We start from the raw sequence: 16,266 nt of genomic DNA on the forward strand, positions 1-16,266 counted from the left end.
ATTCATGAGAGCGTTCCTGTCTCACCTTTGCATCTACTACAGATGTTTTCCAGCTTGGCAGTCTCTCTGTGCTCTTGCAAGCTGAGGTATTGCTGTTTGCATTTTTTCACTTCCCAGTCTTTGTCACATCCTGAGCCTGGCCTCAGCCACTCCAGATGAGCAGTGTCTGATCACAGCGTCAGTGTGCTGTTAGGTGGTGGTGTTCCAACACTGTTTATAAAAGCAGCGAAGTACAGAAGTAAATGGGGTATAATATGATTCATACTGGGCTTAAAATTTTAGAAGTCTGTTATCTGTTTCTGATCAGTCTTTCTGTTTTTTCCCCAGTTCCTGGTACATCACGTTCTTTTGGTCTTGTATCATTTGAAACCATGAAGTTCAGCTTACACAGCAGCACTAACTGATGTGTGTCAGACCCAAGATGAAATATGAGAAGGACTCTGACTCTTTGTGACCCCATGGACCGTACAGTCCATGGAATTCTCCAGGCCAGAATACTGGAGTGGGTATCCTTTCCCTTCTCCAAGGGATCTTCCCAACCCAGGGATCAAACCCAGGTCTCCTGCACTGCAGGCAGATTCTTTACCAGCTGAGCCATAAGGGACGCCCAGAAAGACTGTAGGGTTGACAAAAATGAGTGGGTCTAATCCAGTTCAGTCAGCTAAATAAGTGTCTCTCTAGCAAATAATCAATGACTTCCCCGGGGTCTCAGTGGTAAAGAATCTGCCTGCCAATGCAGGACGCAGGTTCAGTCCCTGAGTTCAATCCCTTCCTGGGTTGAGAAGACCCCCTGGAAGAGGAAATGGCAACCCACTCCAGTATTCTTGCATAGGAAGTCCTGTGGACAGAGGAGACTGGCAGGCTACAGTCCATGGTGTCCCAAAGAGTCAGATATACCAATCATGTGGGCACACAACATACTAGCAAACAATCATGCAATTAACAAATAATGTACTTGAAAGCCCAGATCAGCAGACTGGCTTTTAATGAAGACCAAGCACAAAAGTCTGATCCGAAACATCAATAATGCAAACAGAAGCCCCTTTTCCTAACATTGTTGAAGAGCAGTTTGTCAGGTGTTTGCTTTCCGAAGTGATGCAGTTGTTGCCTATATGTATTTATTTGCTCCTGTGTTATGAAAATATCTATGACTTGAACTGACCCAATCCAAAATGTGCAGTGGAATTTCTAAAGCCATTAAAAACCCATCACTAATTTTAAGACACCTAGGAATTTAATATTCCTTTGGCTTGTGTGAATAACTTGAGAAATATTCAAAGTGGAATTTTAAGAATTATGAAGTAAAAAAATGTAGCCTTTCTCTAGAGACTTTCATTTATATCAGAAACAAAAGGGATAACACATACAACTGAAAGAAACATGACTTATTTTCTCTTCCTTATTGTTTCTATCAGAAGTGGGGGGGAGAGGTAAAAGGGGACATACAGAGGTTGTTCTGGGCTATTTTAACTCACTTGGAAATAGTAGAATCTATTTCCTTAGCCAGTACTCTCCCCAGTAAATGCAGCTGAAATAATTGATGCATATTTGTTGTGGATTTTCTTTTAAAGATTTTTATTTGACAAGTTAATTCTAATATACACATTTTAAAATATATTACTCACTCTCTTGCAAAGAGGCTAGCCTTTCCCTCAAAATTATTTTGAAAATGTCAATGCTGTGGGGGCGGGGGGAGGGAACCCCAAACAGACATACAACAAACCTTTTAGCGATTCAGCAAAACTTATTACACTTGGTTTCTGAAAAACTAGGAGAAAATCACACTGTAGTTGGCAAGTGGTTGGATCCATGTGTGCATGCTAAGTTGCTTTAGTCATGTCCGACTCTTTGTATAGACTGTAGCCCGCCAGGTTCCTCTGTCCCTGGGATTCTCCAGGCAGGAATACTGAAGTGGGTTGCCATTTCCTCCTCCAGAGGATCTTCCTGATTCAGGGATCGGACCCATGTCTCTTATGTCTCCTGCATTGGTAGGTGAGTTCTTTTACCACTTGTGCCACCCCGGAAGCCTGGTTGGATCTGTTGTGGGTACATTATCTGGTTGAAGAGGCAGGAAGTTTCCTATATTAACAAGCTTCCTAGTTAGTGTTTATAAGGCTGCTAAAGCGATCAAGCCCAATGACGATGCCTTTCTATATTTTTAACATATGTTTATTTATTTGTCTGCACTGGCTCTTAATTGCAGCATGCAGGATCTTTAGTTGTGGCATGTGGAACCTAGTTCCCTGACTAGGAATTAAACCCAGGACCCTTGCATTGAGTGTGTGGAGTCTTAGCCACTAAGCTACCAGGGAAGTTCCAACAATTAGAAGTGTCTTTTTTTTTTTTTTTTAGAAGTGTCTTTTAATTAGACTTATTAACTCCAAAAGAAGGTACGTTCTAGGTTGAGTGTTAATGAATTTTTACCATATAGCCCAAGGACTTAAGGAGAATCAGGCCTTTCTAAGTTGTCTAGGTAGGACTAAGAGGAATTTAAAATCCAGATCTGTTCCTTGGTTATGTCTGAACCGTGCATTCCTGAGAGTGAAAACTGTTGTGTCCGGGATGCCAGGGGTTTAAGAACTGGCCCTGGTGTGTCGGCCATTGCTCTCTCCTTAGCAGTGTGGACAGATTCGTCTCTTAGTTGTGAGAAACAAGAACTTAGGTGTCTCAAAAGAGAGAAAGTTTCTTAGATTTTATAGAAAGGGATATAGTATAATAGAAATATAACACACTAGCTGGGTCAGTATATTGTTTCTCAGTATCCAGATAGCAGTTTGCCTTCTTTCAGCATTATTTTCCTGCCAGGTTTGTGTAGCCACCCATAGTTACTGGGTGAAATTGACAGAGCTCTGGGGACATAAAGCTGAGCATGAGGAGAATCCTGTGGCTAGGTAAGTGGCATTTGTCGATTGATTTTTAGGGATGCTTAAATGTTAGCCTATATCAGAATCACCTGAGAGAATGCTGAGATATGGATTGTTGGGCTCCAGCCCCGGAGTTTCAGATTCAGCAGGAGTGAGGTGCTACTGGAGTGGGCAGTCCAGAATTTGTATTTCTTCAGTGTGTCTGTGCAATCCTGATATTGCTAATCTGGGTACCACACTTTAAGAACAGTGCTCTATCCCTTCAGCAGTCTTTATCAAGAATTTTCATTTCCCAAGCTCCTGTGTTTCGAGCTGGAGATAGAATACTGAGTAGATAGCACCCATGTCTTCAAGACAGTTACAGTCTGGTGAGATCATCAGACATTAATCAAATGATCACATAAATAAATATGTCACTGCACAGTCTCAAGGGGTTTCGAGTCACTGGTTGTATACTACAGTGATTTTAAAGACTCATTGATTGAGCTTTGGGAAGGAATGAAAGGAGAAAGGCTGTGGTCAGCTGTCTCTATGATCCTGACAGCATCAGAGAGGCCCTTTGAGCAAGAAATAGAAGAAGAAATGTTATATATTAGAGAACAAAGGAGCAAGTTTATCAGACCTTAAGATGAGCTTGCCCTCCATCAAACTGTATTTTGAGTTCCTTTGTCAACTAGGGTTATAATTTCACTGGGACAGAAGGTTGGGAGTCTCAGTTGCTCTGACATACAGGGCAAACACAGTTTCCCAAGCCAATGAAATAGTCAATTTTGCAATTAAACAGTGTACATGATAGAATAGTTGGAAATCTGAAAACGTTAAAAGAGCTTCTTTGTTTTTAAGTGATAGTCTGATCCACAAATCAAACTTCTGTATTGTTTCATTTATCAAGGTAGAAAATTAATCAGAATGGATTCCTTCAAAACTGTTGTTCAGCATTAGAGTTGACCTTAGTCCTGCCATTAATTATTTGTGTACTTTTGTCAAATCATTTAACCTTAATGATCTTTGGTTTTCCCATGTGTAAGATGAGGGTGTTAGGCAGGATATTTGCTAGGATCTCTTCCAGTTCTAATAACACTTGAAACTAGATGGCTGAGAAGTTAATTTGGAATATAACACTTTCTTTGGTTGAGGGTAGACAAAATTTTAGTAAACTTATTGCTTTTAGTTTGTAAGCTATCGTGTAAATTGTGCTTACAGTCCTGATAGGCAGCCAGAGAAAACATGAGTCCTCATTATATTAGATTACAGTGGTTACATGGGTTTACTTCTTTTTTTTCTTTTTTTTTTCTAAAAATATGGAACGCTTCACGAATTTGCGTGTCATCCTTGCGCAGGGGCCATGCTAATCTTCTCTGTATCGTTCCAATCCTAGTATATGTGCTGCCGAAGCGAGCACATGGGTTTACTTCTTTTGGCATGACGTGGCACTGTTTTTTAAAAATTGAGGTAGTGAGTAGTTCCTCATGCCAATACCATTTATTTATTTCCCCTATTGAATCATTCATACTGAGTTTAGTGATTCTGTTGGAAGTGAAAAGCCAAACCAGCAGCTTTCTTGTCACCATAAGAAACAGATCTGGAGGGGTCATTTGGTGTCTTCTTCGGGATTAAGCTCTTTGATTAGGTAGCCAGCTCTCTGGAGCATGTGTGCCCCTGAAGAAAAGGATGTACTCTTCTGTGCTGCAGAAATTGCAGGGGTTGATCCATCATCTGTTAGAAATGCACTTGCAGTTGTTTTTCCAGAAGTGCTTGTGACTCTCAGCCCCACCAAGCCACCCACAGACATTTGCTTGCTCTCACATTTGTTTTGAGAATAATAACATTTTATAATGCTTTTGTTGGATTGCACATTATATGGAATTTGCATTGCCTCTTTGTGATTCCTATTGAATAACTTTGTTTCGCTTAATTCATAAGTAAAAACCATAAGCAACATACTTTGCTGAAATGTTTAACTCCTTTATTCAAGTGCCAACACAAAGTAATTACAAAACAATTCTGGGACACAGAACCACGCTACTGTTGCCCCTTCTGGGATTCTCAGCAGTTCTAATGAGAAAAGTGGAGAGCAGGTTTAGTGTAAAATCTTAATATGCCAAGGAGCTCAGGGATAGTCTCCAGTACATTTTCCTGCACACAGAAGTGATTTTTTAAATAGTTTTTGTAAATCACAATAAAGAAATTGAATACTCTTTTGAGAAACAATTTTGAAATGTGCATATTTTCTGACTTCAAGGTTACAAAGCACTAAACCCTGTAAGTTAATGGAAATTCAATTAAACATTTGTTTTATAGAGTAATCTAACTAGATGGCAGCATATAACAGCTTACTGTTTTGTTTAGTTTGAAAAAAAAAAAAAAATTTGTGTGTTATTTGTGTCTTGGAATCTAACCACAAAGCAATAAGAAACTCAAACAGGGAATCTTGTGAATAGTCTCTAAAGGATATGGTGGTTATGGAAAGAAGTACACGTGATTTAGATGTGGTGAGTAAACCAAGGTGTCATTACTCTGAGAAATATTTGCAGAACCCAGTAGAGTATAGACCCTGGCAGATAAATAACATTAAAAAATACTTGTGTAAACCATAATCAGAATTAAGATGATTTGGAATTTTTAATTTTGATTCTGCAAAAAATGGGGAAGAATTAGTGTGGAAAACAACCAATAAAAGGAAGTAAGACAGTCTGCCCTTCTGAGTCCATTTGGAAAGTGATAAGGATTTTTTCTTTTTTAACAGGAGCATTAAAATTTATTAACAAAAACTCACTAGTTAGTTACATGGTTTTGAACCATCTAAAAATTGTAGTGCTAAAGTAACAAAATATTTATGGTGACAGATTTATTTCATACATGAATATTGTTTAAAAAGATCAATGCTTTAACCTAAATCAATAAAATGTTCATAACAATTTTGAAAAATAATTACAACATAGGAGATTCAGTTGCATAAAAATTGTGAAAATTGAACCAGTTACACTGAGGCATAACATTCTTTCTTATTTTCTAATGAGCTGGTTTGAAATGCGTGGACATAAAGCTGAAAAAAAAATACATAGTACATATGCTTTTTACCACCCAGACATTTGTTATTGAATGGGCTTGCTGTTTTCTAAAGTGCATTTGAAATTGTTCTATGCCATGAAATATTTTTAAATAGATTGTAAAGAGTGAATCAAGCAGTACTACATGGAAGTAGATGGCACTTGTCAATTTTGAAGGTCACGTAAACTTTTTTTTTTTTAACTTCCCAACCTTCTCTCTGTCAACCATTAATTTTAACTACTCCATAGTCCCCAATGTTGGTTAGTATAGGGTCAGTATCTTGAATTTGCATATAAGCAGGAAGAATGGACAGCTCCCTCTGACATGAGATTCTTGACGTAGGTTGCCCATTAAAATCCGCTGGGTTGGTTCCAAGTTCCTAGATGCCTAGGTTGTAACCTGACAAGAGTTAACCAGGAGCTCTGAAGGTATGATCCCAGACATTAATAACTTTTAAACTTATACAGCTGATTTCCAAGCTTCAATCAGTATTAGAAATCAATTTAACATAAGCTAAATGAGGTAGAGACAGAGAAGTGAACAGAGTCATATATTTGAAGGTGAGAGAGTAACAAAAGTAAACATTTACCTGACAGACAAAGGTGGCATTAACTCAAAAGCATTATGAACAAAATGAAATTTTTAATTGGGAAAAATGTCCATTATTTTGAGGTTATCATGGGATAGGAATATGAGTTCTAAAAAAAACTCTTATTTTTCAAATATAATTAAGCATTTTTACAAATGGACTTCAAGGAATACATGTAGCATCTTTTTGAAAACCTTCATAATGAGGTCTCCTCTCTTGCTTCAACCATGGTAATTTATCACTTCAGTTATTATATTTGCTTGCCTGAGGCAAAGCTATACATCAAAATAAAGGATGTTTATTGAATTTTTGTTGTATATGAGGTAATTCACATAGCCATTTTAGGGCTTACCATTTTTACTCACCGTTTGGGGGCTAAAAGTAATTCGGTTAAATCTCCGTATGTTTATGAATGAGGAAACAAAGCCCCAGAAAGGTAGCAGATAGCAGACTGTGGGCATGTTGCGGACGCATGACACAACCCAGAACTTAGGGCTTCTAACTTGAAATTCACTGTTTTCCTATGACTGACAGGACCAAGAGCCTGTTGGGCTTCCTGCTTGCTTATTAGTAGCCTCCTTTCTACTTCTCATTCTTTTACTCTTTTTCCTTCCTTCTTTCCTTCCTTCCTTCCTTCCCTTGCCTCCCCCTTGCCCCCAGTTCTTCCTTCACTTCTTGGTTTGCGGGATCTTAGTTCCCCAGCCTGGGGCTGAACCCATGCCCTTGGTAGTGGAAGTTGCAGAGTCCTAACCATAGGACCACTAGGGAATTCCCTAACTCTTCTTTCCCTACTCCTTTTCTTTCTAGATAAGAAAAACTCGAGGAGAACAGGTTATTAGATGATGAGGGAGCTATGAAAGGAGAGAATGCAGTAGGGGGAGGGGATATAACATTTAAAGAAGCAACTGGTTGTAGCATGTGAAAACTCCATTGCTAAGCGTGGACATGAGCAGTGAGACCGGATATTTTGCTTTGTTTAAGAGAGAAGCATATCCACAATAATTAATAGGTGTGAACTGATTCATTAAATATGAAGTATAGGCTTTGTAACACAGGGTAACTTTGCCACTCATAAGTCATTTATTATTCTTTTCTTTAAGTCTGCAGATCTTTGTAGAAAAAAATAAGAATGCATCCCTATATTTAGGGACAGTGGATAAAATATTTTCAGAAAATGAGATATTTCAATGGAAATTCTTGCCTAATATGTCACCGCTTTGAAAATGATTAAAGAAAATGGGGTCTCCCCCAGCAGAGGCAGGTACTTTGACTTGTCAAATTTAAGTTGGACATTTTCTCTTAGTTTGGAACTGCCACAAAATGAGCCCTTTCATGTCCTCAGTAATACCAAACCAATGCAATCCATCTGTTCTGCTAAATTATTTCTAGTTCCCTAACCAAAGGCACTGCTTTTTCATGCATTTTATCATGATTTTATGCCCTTTATTATATTTTACAAAAGGTTCTGATTCCTCCAGGGCCAATGAGAACTGATTAGGACACTGGCCTCAATCCAGGCTTTGAACACAAGAGGGGAAGGAATAGAACTGTTTCCTTTTCTCCCTGCTCCTTGGCAAAAAAAAAAAAAAAAAAATCTATACAGTGTGTGCACTCTGTGTGTGGGTGGGTGTGGGTAGGCTGCGTTTTATCCTGTTGCAGAATGACTTTGTAGGGCATGTTCAGAACATTCCTTCTGTAATCAGGTTGCATTAACAGGCTTTAATTCAGAAAGAGCACTTCTTTAGGAAAGAGCCATGGTGTGTTGTGAGACTCATTGATACGGTCATTTTGAACAACACTAGTCAGACTTCAAACCTGAATGTACACTGTTTGGGGCTCTGATACAGTGAAGAAGACCCGAGTCCTCAGGTGCTTAGCACAGCGTAGACACTTAGCACAGAGTTCCTTTCCTGCTCTGTAGGAAGAAACTACTTGAGTGCAGGCCAGTAATGATGTCCTACATCCTATATCACAGGGTGTCTTTACTAGGAAATAGGACGAAGAGCTGTGAGTTTCCTTTCTCAGACCCATACTGGCAAGGTATTTAAGATCTGTGTTAGGCTGTCTAGTGAGAAGTACCTGGATGGATGCCCATGCCATCCTGTATATGCATTGAGTGTCCATACACTCAGAATTCTCAAAAATTCTTTTGAGAATCATAAGATGATTCATAGGTCATCATCAGAATCATAGATGACTTTAGGTAGACATACTGCCGGCTAAATATCTCTGAGAACGGAAATGAGTATCGCCCTACATTACAGTGATCAGAGCACTTTGTCCTATTTTGTGACTCATTATACTCTTGACCTTTGGCTCAAGAGCACATCATGAGAGAAAGCGGAAGGAATAAAGGGTACACAGGAAATAGAAAATATGGGAAAGGATTAAACAGGACAGTCTGTATTTCAGCATAAACACATCACTAATAAATTGCTGATGATGATACCAGAAAATGAAAACCGTTGGAGACTTCAGTTTGAGAGGAAAAGTAGAATGTGATGAATTTAAGATATCTGATGATAGTGAGGCAAAACCAACTACTCCAGGATTTACTCAGTGTTAAGGAAAAAGGAGAGCTGTTGCTATTTCAGCATTTTTACTTAGTCATTCACGGGGTTCCCATAGCAGTGCCTCTTAGAGATATAAATCTTAGAACGCGTTTTCTCCAGATCCTTTCTCCAGGTAGAAGCCGTTTTTCATATTGAATTGGTTTCCACTCCCCTCTTTCTGTAAAAACATGTACACCTTGTTCTTGGGTCTTATTCTCCAGTGGGCATAAAAGCAGAAAGGATTGTGAAGAATTAGTGCTTATATCTTGGGACTTCCCTGGTGGTCCAGTGGTTAAGATTCCATGCTTCCACTGAAAGGGGCATGAATTCGATCCCTGTTGGGGAACTAAGATCCCGCATGCCATAGGAGGAAAAAAAAAACTAGAACAATCAACAACAACAAAAAAGAATTGCTATTTATATATAGTGTAAGGATTTTTTAAAAAACACATTCTATAGTAATAAAACGAGCCAGTGTAAAATATTCCCTAGGAGTCAAAAAGAAGTGTGGAGAGGCAGGAGAAAGAAATCAAAGGGAAAACTTGTGCCCTTTGTTACATTTTAGTGATGAAGGGGAGACTAGGGTATAAACCAGGGAGGAATACTCTTAGAGTAAGTGGACTGCCAGGAGATCCAATAAGTCCATCCTAAAGGAAATCAGTCTTGAATATTCAGTGGAAGGACTGATGCTAAATCTGAAACTCCAACACTTGGGCCACTTGATGCAAAGAGCTGACTCATTGGAAAAGATCCTGATGCTGGGAAAAATTGAAAGTGGGAGGAGAAGGGGACGACAGAGGGTGAGATGGTTGGATGGCATCACCAATGTGATGGACATGAGGTTGGGTAGGCTCTGGGAGTTGGTGATGGACAGGGAAGCCTGGCGTGCTGCAGTCCTTGGGGTCGCAGAGTTGGATGCGACTGAACTGACTGACTGACTGAAGCAGGCTGGGCCAGATGCTCTGCCCTTACCGTTAGTTAACTGATATTCCACAAGGGAATGACTGAGGTGCAGCAGGTGTCCTCTTAAGATTTATCAGCACTTGAGCTACTGTCAATAATTGAATCTTGTTAGCAGATTATTTTTCAAGTGTGTGATTGAGCGTTCAGCGTAGTGGGGTTGTGGGAGAATGAGAAGGGAGTTAGGAGATGCATGGAATGTATGGTATGTGAATATATATGACTAGTTTGTGAAAACATAGAGCTGTACTTATTGCTAATGGTATTTAACATTATACCAGAGGCAAAAATTCATTGTAGAGCTGAAAAATGTCTTTATGGGAAAGGGGATGGAGCTTTCTGCTGCTGCTGCTAAGTCGCTTCAGTCGTGTCCGACTCTGTGCGACCCCATAGACAGCAGCCCACCAGGCTCCCCCGTCCCTGGGATTCTCCAGGCAAGAATACAAGTGGTCCAAATGTGGGTCTGATTGTTAGCTAGAGCTGGCTTTGTTTAAGATATGGATATCTCGCCGTATCAGCGTGTAGATGTCAGTGGCTATGGATTTCATAGACTCACAGAAATGAGAGCGGGAAGCCCTGTCATTTCATGGTGTTCATTATTCTGCAGACTGGGACTGGTTGCCACAGTCTGGTTTTCAGTGTGCTGCTCGTTCCAATTTTAGATGACTCAGACCATGGAGTTACCACCGCTTATCTTGGGGGATTTTCCACCAGCTGAGATCTCACAGTTAAAATGTTTCCCTTTAATAGAGACTTTGAACTTTCCTTTTCTCATTACTTGTCATTCTGTTTCTTTGATTGTTCTGGTCTTCCAGAAACATTTCCAAATGTGATTCTACCAGCGAGCCATCTAGGTCGGTGACATGTTTGTTTATTGATGAGAGCATTGGCTGACCAGATGGCCGTCATAAATTTGCCCTAGTCTTCAGCATTACCTGCCTGGTTTAATTTCAGCATTTAAACCTACCTGGGAATAATTTCTCTAGAGCATATTTTTTTATTTTTCTAGAAATGTAAATGGGGTGTCAAACATAGGGAACTTCAGTGCTTTGGCAATGAAAACGCCATAAGCATTTGTTTATTTATTCAGCACATAATGGCACAGTGTCAGGAAGTTTCTGTTTTCCATCATTCCTGTTACCTTCCTGTTACCCCTCAAGTCCCCTGCTATTCCTCTCGCACTGTGAAATGGTGATTAATTTTCAGTGACAAGCACCACTAGCCAATAAACTTCTAGGAAGTATCAGTGTATCAAGGTTCTTTTCCCTGAACCTTTTGCCCCCTTTGAGAATCAGACAGCAGCAGCATCACCTGAAACTAGGGAGACTGAGTGTGGAATTTTCTTGGTCCTGAGAGGAGGAGTTGTCACCTGATGATTTTATGTCAACTGGTAATTCGTGGTCAGGAACATGAGAAGACAGCATTCCTTGAACACACTCTCTTCGAATTTTACTGTAGTTCTCTGCTAATATATTGCCTTACAAATGTCATGTTGTGGTACATATTTTAAATAAAATATTAACACTGGGTAATTTTAGGAAGTATAGCAATTTTAAAAATAAGGCTAATTAACTTCATACACCAGCACGGTGTTTACTGGTTTAAAAGATTTGTCAACTGAGAAATGTGACCAGGAAGAACGCTTTGTCCATTGACTGAGCCTTCACTTACGTGCAGTTTTGTCTGTGTCGAAGAATCATTCTTTGTTAGCTAAGATGCAAGTTTCTGCCTAACATGGATGTAGAAATATTGATTGAGTATAGAGTATCTCAAATTATCTTTGATTAAGAGTTATTGTTTTTGTTCAATTTCCATTCTGTCACAGACTAATGCTTCTATAAAATACATTCAAAATGAGATACTACAATAATGAAATAAAAATTGAAGACATACACGATTATATCTGATTGAACAGACGTTTAAAATACTCTGTCAGGGGTTGCTATAAAAGTTTCTCAATATTTACTCTCAAGTCTATGTCGACCTCATCACAGACCACTCTGTTCCTGAACTGTTATCATTTCCCATGTTACATATTTTGAATGACATTAGTCTGGATGAACACCACCACTGTGAGGTGCACACACATGATCAGCGTATGGGGAATAATCAAATATATTAATGTATTGGTATTTATATCCTTTTAAGAAACAGTAAGGAATCTGTTTCAGCAGCTTCTTTAGGTGAGTGTAAAGTAAGAGTTTAATGAGTTTACTTCTCAGCTAAGCAGTAGTTCCTGTTTTTAACTACATACTTTTACAAAGGAGTTAACTATTAATTATTACCAAATTTTTATTAATTATTAACTTTTTATAGATATCTTTTTATGCCAAAGAATATGTTTTATGTCAGTTGCCCATTTAGGCTTAAGCAATCCATTGGATCTGAACTTTGTATACACTCATTTTTCATGGATTATTATGGTCCTTTGTTACGCAAATCAATGCCGCATTGCTCCATGATGAAACTCAGCCCATTATTAATCATCTTAAATGTGACTTGGGGTCTTATTTTCTCCTAAATGTTGTCAGTGAAGTACGGTAGACTTCTGCTGTTTTCTTTCAGCGAATTCAAGGTCGAAAAGCCAGCCTGGAGGAAATACAGCTTGTTCATTCTGAACATCACTCACTGTTGTATGGCACCAACCCCCTGGACGGACAGAAGCCGGACCCCAGAACACTCCTAGGTCTGTATGGGCCTCCATTCTACTGGGAACAGCACATTCCAGCACCATCATTAGTCAGTGCTGCTGTCAGTTCAAAATACTTGGCAAGCAATGTGATAAAGAGCTCTTCCAACAGCCGTGCTCTGTGGAACGGGTGGTCTACAATCTAGCCAATGTAGAGTAAGGAAACCCTGCTTTAGGAAAAATGACGGTGCAGGTTTTATGATGTTGACTTTTATTTGAATAGCATTTGTGTCACCATGTGGTAGTTGATGGGAGTAAATGCATTGTGAAGTTTGTTTACATTTTTAATCTAAAATTTTTTTTCACATTTTTATGCGAATTTATCTTCACCTTTCAAATTCATTTTGTGTCTTTCAGTTCTTTTCTTCTATGACCTTAACACACAGAGGGCACAATATAACTTATTTTAAGTGAAAAACTCCTTATTACTATACCTAGAACCCTGTATTTTATAGTAAGATTGCATTTTAAATCTTAATATAGTCTATGTAGTACATGTTTTAGTTATGGAATCAAATAGTAGTTGGCAGAAGTAGAAAACTAATAAACCTAATCTTTAAAGTGTGATTTTTCTAAACTTTGTTATCAGATTTTGAAATCAAATTTATGTTTCACTGCTTTATATAAACTTTGTATGAGTGATAGAATCAACAGTATTGAAAAAAGTTCATGACAGAAACATTTTAGCTGAAACAATTCTGTTAATTAAGTTTGTTAATAATCTTTTATAATAGAATAACAATGCATGACATGGTGATGTATGCCCAAAAGATTATGTTTTAACTAAAAATGCATTTTAGGACTTTTTCTTGAAAGTCCCTTTCTTTCCAGTAAGCCTGTTATGTCAGTTCCAAATTATTGGACTCTCTCACCCAATTCAGTATTACTTCAAGATGATTTTATGTTAACTGGTCCTAAACAATTTGAAAGCAAGTGGATGACATGTCGTAGACAGGCATCTTAGAAAGCAATTATGAGGGGAAATTAACAGTCACTAATTTTAACACTAAAAATCTACCCTTTTAAAACAAGTGGCAGGCATCCCTAAATTTATGAAGTAAGCATATATAGTTGTGTGTGTGTGTGTGCGTGCATTTATGCACATGCAGGGTGGGGAGAAATTGACAGATAAGAGAACACAGGAAGATTACTCAGTTTTTAGAAAACATTATGAAAATTTGTTGAAAGACACCTTGTATAGTAGAATTAAAGTTATATATTAACATAAAGCAAGTGAGTCCATCTAGATATTTACACTCTGTGTGTTTTCTTTTTTCTGTTGCTGGAGTCAGTCTCTGCACATGGAGATTTTTACATAAAGTAATTTTTGCTGTGGATATTGTGCAATAAATTTCCTTATTTTAGCATGAATTAATAATTCCACCCAGTTTACCAAAATGATGAAGTAAACCAGACAATAACTTGCACAGTCTTCTGTGGTCGAAATACTCATGCATTTTAAGGATAGGAAACTATGTTCATTTTTATTATTTCTTAGTTTGGTTAGGAGAAAACAAGTAGAAAACTTTCCCCATTTCTTTTTTTTTTTAACTAGATCTCAAACTTTGGATTTAATTAAGATAAATTTACACGTAGGTGTTTCAGAGATGTTCCACGATAACCATAATCCACATATTAAGAAAAAGGCCATATTTGTAAAAGAAATGAAGTTTAAATTTTGGCAGCTTTGAACTGTTCTACTTATAAAACATGGCAATACCACTTTTTACTTTTTTTTAATGAAATTTGACACTTTTGAGAAAAGCTGATTTTCTCAAAACATGCATATCATTTAAAGATTTGAATATTTAGAAATGAATTCCAATGTATAATTTAGAACTTGGATAATAGTCCCATTCAAATACATATGCAATAAAAGCACCAACTATCAATTATTTGTTTTTTTTTTACAGTCTTGTCCAAATAATTTGGCCATTTATTTCATTAGTTTTGAATATTTGATGTGAAATAAAATTCACACAGTAGATGATTTCAGAATCAACTGTAGATACACACGTGGTGTTCCACAGGCACCTCTCAGGGTCAGTGCAACAGTGTCAGCCTTGTGTGCAGGCTCTGGGGGTAAAAGGAAATCAAGGATGTTGTATTGCTTAGTCTTGATGTCTAGCACTAAATTCAGATTTGATGATGCTTCTGAACGACATCAGTTTTCCCCATCAATTCAGAAACAACTTCTTCAATTCAGGGTCTAAATTTAAAATCTTGTTCTTTTAAAAGTTTAACTTCTCATTTTTTCATTCTTTATGAAATTTGAATTCTTGGGGCTTGTTTTTTATTTCTATCTCAAAGACCAAATTGAAGCTGCCATGTATGATTGTGTAGAAATTCGTAACCATCGAGATATTTTCTCTTTATCCCTTTCTTTTACTCCCACACTTCCTGTTCTTCCTCTAATCCCTCCCAACACAGATGGTGCGGGAGGGTTTGTCAGTGTACACACATAGTAAATTGAAATTTATTCAATTCTATGAATTTTCTGAGTTTAATTGATACTACTACTTTCGACAGTTATGTTCTGGTGTTAGGAGAAAGGATTTACATAAAAATTCACTATGACCAGATTCATCAGTCTTTGTATCATGAAAGACATCGATAACCTATAAAATAATTAGATTTGAAAATGGGCACCATTTATCTCTTTAAATACCCTAGACCCTGTAAGATGACACTTTTAAAACATTCTCTCCAGTCATTTCTGGTGAGAGGTTTTCCTGAGCATTAATGTTCCTGTCCTTTTCACTACCAGTTTTCATAATCTTGTGGCTAACTGGAGCTCAGTCCATGGATAAGGTGATGTAATGTTATTAAAAAATAAATCAAGTCAACTCAATGAAATAAGCTTTTCTTACACACTACTAAATTTAAACTATTGGTTAATTTGATTGTTTAGCATTATTTAAACAGTGCTGAAGTAGATTTTCAAGTATTATTTGTCTTCTATATTTACTTAGAGTTTAATCATTTTTTAAAATTACTTTATTCCATTGTAATATTACCTGTAGCCCTTTTCATTGACTATGGAAGGAGAAGTTCAGACATGAAAATATACATTATTTCTTATTTTAATTTCACATATGAATACATCCTTGCAAAATATTCACTGATAAAGAATTATCTTTGTTATGAGGAACAACTTAATAAAACTTTTTACGGTGCCCCAAGCTATCCATAAAAATGCTTATGTATCTTTTAGTGATATCAGTATCCCAATTTTAATATTTTTTCATGATTTTTTTTTATGTTGACTTTTTGTCTTTTTTCCGTTGGAAGTCCTTATATATTTATAATGAGATACCTTATTTTTTCATTGCACTTAGATATTTCTTTATAGTTTTCCATCTGTTAGCAGTTGCATTTGAAAACTCAACTTATACAGTTTATTGTTTTCGAAATAAACTTTCTTCTCTGACAGCAGAATCTATTTAGACTTTACTGACATGACACGTAAGATTCATCACAAACCTGTTTTCAATTTTTATTATTTATTTCGTTGATCATCAACAATTAGGATAAGTGAAATGGAGATTTGTACCTGGTTCT

The 16,266-nt window shown here is 37.4% G+C and overlaps 1 protein-coding gene and 1 non-coding gene across 2 annotated transcripts in view; one reads left to right on the top strand and one right to left on the bottom strand.

Moving 5' to 3' along the window:
• Positions 1-16,266, top strand: part of HDAC9 (histone deacetylase 9) — a 980,387-nt gene that overhangs the window by 718,990 nt on the left and 245,131 nt on the right. Inside the window, exon 16 of the mRNA XM_043462784.1 lies at positions 12,582-12,702. Coding sequence (XP_043318719.1) covers positions 12,582-12,702 — 121 coding nt within the window. The remainder of the gene's footprint in view (positions 1-12,581; positions 12,703-16,266) is intronic.
• LOC122438961 lies at positions 4,160-4,266 on the bottom strand. The gene has a single exon (XR_006268706.1). It is a non-coding gene; the product is annotated as a U6 spliceosomal RNA (small nuclear RNA).

Source organism: Cervus canadensis, chromosome 3 (genome assembly GCF_019320065.1).
Source record: "Cervus canadensis isolate Bull #8, Minnesota chromosome 3, ASM1932006v1, whole genome shotgun sequence".
NCBI classification, from domain to species: domain Eukaryota; kingdom Metazoa; phylum Chordata; class Mammalia; order Artiodactyla; family Cervidae; genus Cervus; species Cervus canadensis.